General features: G+C 41.7%; 1 protein-coding gene across 1 annotated transcript; it reads right to left on the bottom strand.

Moving 5' to 3' along the window:
- Positions 1-5571: 5571 nt before the first annotated feature.
- emx2 (empty spiracles homeobox 2) lies at positions 5572-10299 on the bottom strand. The gene is made up of 3 exons (XM_026353930.1): positions 9594-10299; positions 8376-8560; positions 5572-6854 (listed from the first exon to the last, which is right to left on the bottom strand). Exons 1-3 carry the CDS (start codon positions 9982-9984, stop codon positions 6687-6689), a joined length of 744 nt encoding a protein of 247 aa, XP_026209715.1. The 5' UTR covers positions 9985-10299; the 3' UTR covers positions 5572-6686.
- Positions 10300-10546: the final 247 nt, after the last annotated feature.

Here is a 10546-nt window from a genome sequence, read left to right as displayed (position 1 = left end):
TGAGAGCTGGCGTAAAGAGTTGGGTCAGCATTCATGAAGGCACTGAACGAGTGTCGTGAAATCCCTGCTTGTAGATTAGGAACATTCTCTGTTGTGAATTAGTGTTACTTGTCATTCTCGAGTTTATACTGGGAAAAATTTAGAACGGTAGATCTTTACTTAGCAAATTTAAATTTCCAAAAAATAAAGCAGTCATCTTTATAAATATAAATTTTAAATTTGTTTAGTTATTTGAGCTCCTTTCAAAGGTTCACATATGCACGCAGGTGCTACATTTGTTCTACAGTGTCTCCTTCTATTTGTTTTTCTCAGTCATCATCTACTTACTACACAGATTTATCAGTTTTACTATTGTGTGTGTGCGCGCGAGGAAATCTGAAATAGCACCCCTTATTGATGCTCTGTTACTTCATTTCCACTAATTTTTGTGGCTTAGGTTGTTAAATGCTGTGCTATGGAGTGCAGGTCCATGTCATTTCCCTGTTCCTATGAAATGAAAAATATACAAATACAAACTGTCTGTTGCAAGATGTCAGTGCTGCTTTAAACTAGTTCAGTGCTAATATGGGATGCAAACAGTCCAAGCTGATGTCATAGTAGTTTATAATCAATGATATAAAACTTCTTTGTGGTCAATCATTTCTAAAACAAGATCTGATTGAAGATTGGTTTGCACTGCATAATTTCAAACAATGCAAGTTTTCTGCCAAAATTGTGTGGTTAACTTATCACAATCTCTCCAAAAACAAAATCGCAAGGTTTTACAAGGCTGTAAAATAAATAGTCCCTATTGATGTGGGGTTTGCTTTAGTTCAGTGCTTCACTTTTTCAACACTGATCTATTTTAAAGCACGTAATGAAAAATCCAAAGATCTAAAATTACATTTTAAATATGTGCCACAGGGTCACTTGACTCTCATGTTGGAAAAGAATAAGGGAAAGCAATGCACCATCCACTATCCAAGTGCACACAAGCCCCTGTCCAAAGAGCCCACCACTAGTATTTTATGCTGCCTCACTTTCCAGACACTGAGCACTCAACTACCTTCAGACTCAGCCAACAGAAACTTGATATTTCATGTTTTTTGGAGGCAGATTTTTCTCCCTCACAGCTACCAAGAGGGGGAGACACAGAGAAGCTCAGACAGGGTGCAGAGTAGGGACAGAAGAACAGGTGCCCACAATTTCACCTGTCTGCCTTATAACCCACACACCAGCAGCTATATTACATTTCACATCTAATTGTAGCCACATTTGCAGCACTTTCACAGGCATGAAGCCGCACACGAAAAGCGGACTAGGACTCCAATTTTAGATGTGAGCTCATTTCATTGGATGTGATTATGTCCTGACGTGGAATGACCCAAAAAATGGACACAAGGATTAGCAGCCAGACACAAGAGCAATGAGCAGGCTCAACAAGTCGCAGTAGTACAGCACATTCAGCCGGCAGCAGGTAAAACACATAAAAACCATGGGATTCATTTGTGTCATGGCACCGGCGACCAAGCAGATGGACTCATATCACAGTTGATGATGTGGGAGGGGGCTCGCAGGTCAAGAGGCATAAAATAGTTCAGCAGGCACATGATGTGATATGTTTAGTGAGGCTATTGTTTGTTTTATTTAGGGAGCGAATGGAGGATTTTCCAAACTGCAGGGCCCCTGAGGTATTTTATCAGGTGTACAGTCTGCCATATGTTACACATTAGTGCGCCGAGGGGAGCGCTGGTTGCAGATACAACCTATAAAATGTTTGGAGTTTGGAACTTTAGAGGACGGGGGCTCGACAATTGCTCTCTTCAGAGCCGGTGGAGATGTGGGAAGCACTTACATGCAAATGTAACTGCATCACATTACACTCCTAATTCTCCCCATCATTAAAGCAAATTCATGTTAGGAATGTATGGGAGTTCAGTAGGTAATAAGAATATTACCACACTGAAAATGGATGTTTACTGTTGCAGCCAAGGAAAATAAAAAGAGGAAAAACAGCTAATAAAGGCAGTAAACTTTCTGCTTCCTACACTGAGCTGGGCCTGTGCTGTGTGGCTACAGCATGGAGCAGGCTGAGTTCAGACAGATGCTGGAGAAGTCTGAGGACTGTGCAGGGCACGATGGGACCAATGCTTAAAAGAGGCCTGACAGAAGCAGAAAGCGGCGTCTGTGTCGGTGGAAAAAGTTTAGCCTTTTCAAATCAATGAATATTTGATCATGAAATGACCATTTGTCACTTGTAATTCTGCGACATCTCTTGGTCATACGTTATGTGTGTGGCGGCATCAGTGAATGTGGGCAATGGAGCACCAAAGCATACTGAGTGAAACTCTGCATGGGTCTGTCAGAGCAGCTTGTAATGTGGCTCTTGGCTTCGTTCATCTATTAACAATCACATTTTGGTGCCAGGCTCTTAGTGTGTGTGTCTACAAGCTGTAACCCTGCTCTGACTCCATTAATGGTGACAGAGAATAAAAAAAGGAAAGAAAAGCAACACTTAGCTGGCTAATTGGGAAAGGGACAAGAAAGTAGCCAAATAATTGTGCAGAGGTATAACTTAACATATCACTGCCATCATTAAAACATGGTTTCAGTTCATGGTGGACAATGGATTAACTAGAATCTTTTGTCCAACTCAATTAAGTTAGGAGTTTAGGCTTTAACGCGAGCGATACGTGTAATTGAACGCAGCAGGTCGACGTATGCTGCATTTAAGACCGCTGTGTGGGTGTAATCATGCACTTAAAATCCAAATTAGAAATAAAGTCTCAATTATAACGCAGGAAAGAAATGGTTTTTGTTCTGCAGCTGCGCAGTTGTGTTCATGTGTGTGGAAAGGGTAGCAGTCAGTCAGTCAGTCAGTAAGTGCTGACTGTACCCGATGGCAAATTGGAAATTGCTGCGTTTGGAAAACAGAATCATCAGAGCACATCATGGCTGCAAACGGCGCTCCCTCGTGATTAATAATAAAAAAATAAAACCGAATCCGAGGCTTCCATGTTTAATTTATTATTATGTAAGCTATTTGAAGGGTGATTGTATGGTAATTGCTCATTAGTCTTGTATATTTATCGCTGCACCTTATGTCAAGGCCAAGGGAATTGTGTAGGGTTCATTCTCTCGTTTCACGGATCAATTTCAGAGGCAATTTGTGAAACAGGACAGATCAAGTTAGTCCTGACGTCGTCTGGTGACAGTGCCGGCCCACAGGTGCCACCTCCGAGACATTTCTTTTGCTCTTAGAATTAGCAGCATAAGGCCTGTCCACGGAGGACATGTTGACAAACTGTCCAAAGCCGTCCTTTCAAAGCGCCACTTCTCCGGACTTAAGAGATTTTAGCTCGATCAATTATTGACTTTCAGCACTAATACGCAGCCCGTCTTCCACCTATCCCCCCCCTCAGCCACTGTTCACATTAGTGGTGTCAGCGGACGTAATTATACCTACTAATTGCAGATTAGAGGTTTTGGGTCAGTGGGGTCACTTGATAGGACCGACTCCTCTTTTTCAATGACGGATAATCATTTCACATTGCGGGATAAATGTTTAATGCAGCGGGGCTTAGGTCCAAATGTCCAAACTGGCTCGGTCGTGAATATTTAAGGAATAATCAACCCTTTCAGGAGCTGGGATGATTTATGGACGGAGCGGAGCAGCTTAAGTTTAGATAAGCGGGTCACCGAAGGTCCCCACAGCTGGCCCTTAACGCACCGCACGAGCGTCTGGAGGAGGATGTGATGCGTGAGGGTCCACTTCACATCAGGACACACGCGCACCGTTTGAATTCTGTCCAAACCAATTATATTAACGTGACCTTAATCTCAAATTGCGCTTGATCGCGCTCTAAGAAGACCTGAAAAGACGCAAAAGTTCATCTAAATATTTGACGAGCTCTGTGATCCACCTACATGCGCATTTAGGACAGGTCCAACGTGCCGGCTGCTTTACAGAAATGTGAACAATTAATTTTCCAAAAATGCTCATCTACATCTCACTGATTTATTTAGATTTAATATTTGAATGGTTACAAGTCGTTTAATTTAGCAGTTCCAATAGAAGCACATTTAGCCACGGAGCCTTTACTGTTTGAGCTACTTTAGATATTTGAGTTTTAAATGTTGTAACTTAAACTACTGAATTCGCAGGTCCTCAATAAAATAAAATTAAAATTAAATGATAAACAATTGAATTTCTAAACAGAGCTACAGCTGACATTTAGAAAAAAAAATAAGAGAGAGAGGGAGAAAGAATTCCAGTTTAAAATCAAGCGATTTGAAATTAATCAAATTGTACCAGGCTCTAATGAGAAGCCTGTCCTGTCTCCTGTGTCCATACAGGCGCACAGAGGGAGGGGGGCAGTGCGCCAAATTTGTTTGCGGCGGATCAAGGCTCACCGCCTCCACTGCACTTTCTTTATCTTAATTCCAACTTGAAAAGATATAATTATCTAGTTTGAACAGGACTGCTATCAAATCCTTCTTTATAGGCAGAGTAGGGAAAAGCTCGAGTGGATTGTGAAGCTCTGAGCCGCTCGGTGTTGCCCGAGATAGGAGTAATGAAGTTGTGGAGTCCGGAGATACAAAGGGCATTAACCTCATTAGCATGAAACCTTTTCTTCTAACTATTGTGGGACCCTTTCAGTCCTCTAATCCCCTCTATTTCAAAGCTGGGTTTGTAATAAAGCTTTTAGTTTTTTTTTTTTTTTTTCAAAGCTAATGGTATTCTCTAAAGATTTTTATTTTATTGTTATAATCTATGGGCCGATTAACAATTCCCTATATTCCATCCCCTCCAACCCAAACCACAAAACAGCTCTTTTTAGTTTGTGAATCAATTCAATAAACACATGCACCTTGCACCAGAAAACCCTGAAGTTGGGTTTGTTTTGAATAGACAAGAAAAAAAAAAAGTTATAATCCAGTATAAATGTGTCTGATTTAAAACTGGGCTGCGTGTGTCCATTGTTTCTCAGTTGGTTTGTTTGTTTGTTTGTCAACAGGGACTCATTTCCTGTTGTAAATAGTATATTTTCGGTCAGACTACAGGCTCGTGTAGAAGCCCTGTAGTGTTCCCGTTCAGTGCAGAGCAGCAGAGCAGCAGCATGAAGGAGCCTACAAGACAAGATTTTAAACAAAGATCCCATTTTGCGGCACATTGCAACCTTCCCTTATCGCGTCGTGAGGGGTAGTCAGATTGTACTAAATTATGTCCAACCAACCCCCATTGGATCCGTGGATTAAGAGATTAAAGTGGACCACTGGGCAATGCATCTCCTTTCCCCCTCATATTACTCGCATGATAATTGCCCAAACTGATTTGCACTTTCACAAAAGCTTGTAGAGACTCTTTGTAGCTGGAGCGGAGCAGACGCTGCAGCCCCTCTAAAATAAAACGAGCGCCGGGTGATATTAGACTGAGAAACAAATGCAGAGCTGAGCACCACACATTACATTTGAAATTCAGCTCCGGTGCTTCTAGCGCCGCAGCAGCAAACCTCACTTCCCACTGAAGCCCAAATTATTATAAGGATTAAGATCATCGCCCTAAATGCTTCATTTTGTCAGAGGCCCCAAATTCAGCTGCTCTGTAGAATCAGGAGCCTTTAGTTCTACTGCGCGCAACATATTGATAAAACTTTATTGACAAAATATTGACAATTACATACTTCTTGGAAGTATACTTTGTGTTAAAATTGTAGCAAACTTAACACAAACACAAAAAATATTTACATTCTGTAAAAGAGGGTTTAACAGAAACATTAACTTTTAGCATTTCTGTACATGGAATACGCTCAGTGCTTCAAGTTTTTTTTTTTTTTTTTTTTTTGGTTTTGTTTTGTTTTTTGTTTTTTTTTTGTTTGTTTGTTTGTTTTTTCTCAATTCTTGCATTTAGTCCTTCGTGGCAACTTTCACTGGAGGGTCGAGTCCTGACAGAAGGCTGCATGGGGCCACAGCGACACATTAGTAAAGCTTTAGGTTAAAGGAATGTCCTGATACCTTCCCTTTAAGAACCTTATCTGTGGTCTGATTCAATTTTAGAAAGATAGTTTTAGAAATCCAAATTCACTTTTTGTTCTCTTTTCTTAAAAAAAAAAACACTATAACGCAGCACCGCTACTTCATATGTTTTCACAATCACTTTTACACGAGAATCATTAATTAAAGACTGCACACTTTGTAAAAAGGAAGAAGCACGACATCTCTCAGTTTGAAAATAGAATTAAAAACAAAATCGACTTTTTTTTTTCTTGGTTTGAGAAAAGTTGTCAAATTAAAACAACTACCAGGAAAAAACTATACCATGCAATTCAAGTTTTACAAAAGCAGTTTGGTGTTTTGGTATCTTTAGTGGAAACGTTTTGTTAAAAAAAAAAATCTGAAGTGCAAACGTCCAATATGAATTGGGAAAAAAAAATTAGATGGTGGTAGATGGGTGATTGTAGTGGTGGTGGTTGGTGCGTGGAAGGGTTCAGGTAGGTGCACTGACACACTGTCAGTCACGTTTTCCTGGGTCATGTAGACTGACAGACCTACACGGTGACAGCAGTGCCACCAGTCGGGTTTCTCTCACCCTCAGCTGCCGATCTCCGGAGATCTGAAATGTAACATTGGCTTTTTACCCCCTCATTGTCTTTACACGGCATCCTTTATCCATGTCCTCCTTCACTCAGACGCATATTGTCTTTTTTTTAATCGTCCGAAGTGACATCAATTTCCTCTGGGCTCGCCTGTTTAGTCGCCAGTCTCCAACGGTTTATGTGATGCGATCCTTTCTTCTTCTGCTGAGATTCTGAACCCTCCTCCTCCAACTTCTGTCGCTTGAACTTCGTCCTCCGGTTCTGAAACCACACTTTTACCTGAGGAGGGGAGGGGGAGAGGGGTGAGGGGGGGGTGCAAGAAAAGAAAAGAAGTGGATCAGTATCACTAAATAAACCGCGTTTGTCCTGTGCGTAAAACCACGCGTAAAAGGAAACATGGTTTGGAGTGCAGCGCTAAATAACAAGCAGGCAACAGTGCAGTGGAAATAAAAACGTAAACTGCCACCATGTAGTTGGTGATGAGAGAGCAAATAATGGCCAGAATAAACAAAGATCAGTTCTATACTGGGGAAAGCATAAAAACATACATTTAAGCCTTGAAAATTATAATTGTTACTCAAACATATAATATTAATTGATGACACAGAGCTTGAACTCCAATCCTATAAAAGGTCACTCAGGTTTGTTTTCAAAATAATTTTTTTAACGTTTTTCATCCATTAAATTCCACAATATACACTTAAAAAATAAAAAATGCAAATAAAGAAGAGCTGGAATAAATGAACTATATTTATAGACCCACAAACATTTGATGATCTGGGGAAAAACGGTGATAAGAGATTTTTTTTCCATAATATGACTATTTCTGTTAGCATATGCACGTAAAGGAAGTGAAGGAATCACCTCCGTGGCCCATATTTAACATACATTTTCACACACGCCTCTAAGTCGACTCGGCTTTGTTAATAAACGGTGCCGTGGGGACTTAACAACATCTAAATCGATAAATTGTCTGTTCCTGTTTTGTCACTCTGCAGCCCCTTAGCTCTTAAATGGCAACTGAGGTGCATTTAATAAGCCTTCAGTGGGTTAATTGAAGTAGGTGATGGTTCATTTCTCCCTTCAGCTCTTCCAAAGGCTGCGCCGTCCAAAGGAGACAGCGGACAAAAGACAGCGGCTGATGGGCTCAAACAGCATCTTAAATATGGCAGGGGGAATTCACTGAACCCGCCTCGCTCTTTGTATCGCCTATCCTATAAAATGGTTAACTGGTTAATTTGCCCTCCATTTTGAAAGGCAACATTCTCCCCTCAAAACAAAGTAATTCAACCCCTCCTAAAACGAGGTTAGGCCTATACAATGGCAGTGGATTTGATCCAACAGAAAGCCTCTGTCCTCGATTGACAACACGCATTTATGGATCCTGGTGTGTAGAAACAAGTTGGTAACTGATTATTTAAAATTGCTGTTTTGCAAATGATAATGCGACTTCTTTATTTCCGTGCGTAAAATGTTGTTGTAAAATGTAATTTCACAGCGTCCTGCTTTTTAAAAGGCTCCATGACGCACGCTGCCACGCTGAAGAAAAAAAACTCAAATATGACATAAAGCCTAGTGCATCAGCCACAATGTGAGAAAGGACTTTTTATAGGTACTACTTAAAATGACTATGACCTCCAGCCAGGCCTGTTGTAGTAGCCAAAACATCACATAGTCCACCAAGAAACAGCAATTCAATTAAAAAAAAAAAAAGAATACGCGCATTGCTGCTGCGTCCGAGTGAAATAAAAAGACAAAACATAAGGTTTAATGATAAAGCAAATATTCCTTGTGTCTTACCTGAGTTTCTGTGAGGCTAAGGCTGTGTGCGAGCTGTTTTCTTTCTGCTCCCACCACGTAATGGTTTTTCTCAAATGCGTGTTCGAGCCGCAGGAGTTGCGAAGGTGAAAAAGCAGTCCGGATTCTTTTGGGCTTTCTGGCCAGCGCGTTATGCAATAGGAAACTCTCCGGACTCGTTTCATTACCTGGGAACGAGCAGAAAATGAGGATCCGTCATGACTTTTTCTTTTCAGAGGTGTAGAAGATATTGACATTTCCGTAAATAGCAGCAGGCCTGCGCACAGCTACTAAACAACAGTGAAGTGAGAGCAATACTGAAAACATGGAAAGATAATAATGTGTGTGGTGAAGCTGGAGCTCACTGAATGCAACAAGATAAATCAACGAAAACGCACAAATGTTTATTTTATCGTAGACTTCATCGTGTGGCCACTGCACGAAAGACAGAGATAAACAAAACAAAGCACAGGTATAATCCTTGGCCTAATTGAATTAGCTCAAACGCAGCCGTTGTAAACAAAATCTCATGTAAAATACAACAGCATGAAGACGTTGAAATAATCAGCAACAAAAAACGACATCAGAAAATAATTTCGAATCTATTGATGCAAAATAGGATCGTTTCTCTTTGTCAAGAAAAAAAAACTGACAAACGAATTACTTCGTTTAAACATGTCCATGTCCATTTATTGGACTCGTGTCGGCCTTAGAATTAACAACATGCTGGTAAAATAAACATTTCTAGTGTCCTTTATTTTAAATCGCATCTTTATAGTTAAAATCTGTCACACGTTTTAGAATCAATTCCAGAAATTGAGATATTCATTTCTTTCGTTTGCATGCCCGTATTTTATCCATCATATATTATATACTGGGTGCAGAATGACACTGTACAGTCATGTCCAAATTTGTAGTGGTCTTTCAGCCCTGAACAGACCCTGAGTAGCTGCAACAGAAGCGAACAATTATTTCTTTACTCAAGATTATTTGTCTTTCTTCTCAATGCAGAAAATAACCACTAGGACTTTTTTAGTAGAATAAGCCTTTAAAGACATGTTTGTTTTAGTCAAATGATTGGACATGCCCAGCTTTGAAAAACCTCTCTGCCATCATCATCTACACCCTGCCTTCTGTACTGATGGAGAGACAGAAATCTGTCAGCCGCTCGGCGCGTTTCGTGCGTAAAAGTGAACCAAGCAAAGCACTTTGATCACTTACCTTGAAATCTGTGACCCAAGTACCTATATCTGTGTAATAACCAGGGGTAGAAAGTTGAGGGGTCCCTTTGCTGGCTGGCAAAAAGAGGGTGCGGACTGTGTGAGGATGAAAGCGGGTGAGCGGCCAGAGCGTGCGGCGGGGCCACCGGATTCACCGGGACGACGGAGTTTGGCGGATGAGAGACCGCCTCGGCAAACACCAAGTCCGGGTTAGAGTAGACGCCCCTGCCGCCGGAGTGAAAGCCGTTCAGAAAAGGGTTCATCTGTCCGGAGTTTGCATAGCTGAGAGCCGCTGGCCTGATGGGCTCTTCGGAGCGGGACGCCGGTACAGGATTATCCTTCGCCACTAAAGACTCTATAGTGAAACACCTCTTGGGTGTAGGTTGAAACATGGTCTGATAGTCCAGATTCCCCAGTTTAAGGTAAAGTTGTCGTCGGCGCTCTCGCTTCAAAAATACTCCACACCCAAGAAAAGACGAAAGTTTCTTCGCAGTAAATAAGTTGGGAAAAGGCGGCAGTGTGAAGAAAGCCCAAATAAAAAGTGCTCGGCTACTCCCAGACTAATCCATGGATGTGATCGTTTTCCTCGCCGGGTTCGTGCAGGCAGATTTGTTAGTTCATGAGCCTAATTAGCGCTGCAGTCCCATAAACAGCTTCCTCTGAAGCCTGTAATGGCATGGTGATTGGTCGCTGCCGCTGCTGCTCGCCTTAAGGTGGAGAAGGGGAAGACGCTTAAAAAGTGCGTCAATGGGAAGCAGGGGCGCGGAGAGGCGGACTCGAACGCGCAACACGGAACAGATTCGTCCAGAGAGGAGCCCCCCGCACGCACGCACGCACGCACGCACGCGCGCACACAGACAGACACAAACACACACACACTCGTGCTCATATCTCCGGGACATTGAACACACTCATCTGAACCAGTAGAAAAGCTCTAGGTAGCATGAGTATTTG

Source organism: Anabas testudineus, chromosome 15 (assembly GCF_900324465.2).
Source record: "Anabas testudineus chromosome 15, fAnaTes1.2, whole genome shotgun sequence".
Taxonomy (NCBI): Eukaryota; Metazoa; Chordata; class Actinopteri; order Anabantiformes; family Anabantidae; genus Anabas; species Anabas testudineus.
Note: the sequence above shows the minus strand (reverse complement) of the source record. Positions and strands in the feature narration are given on the sequence as shown.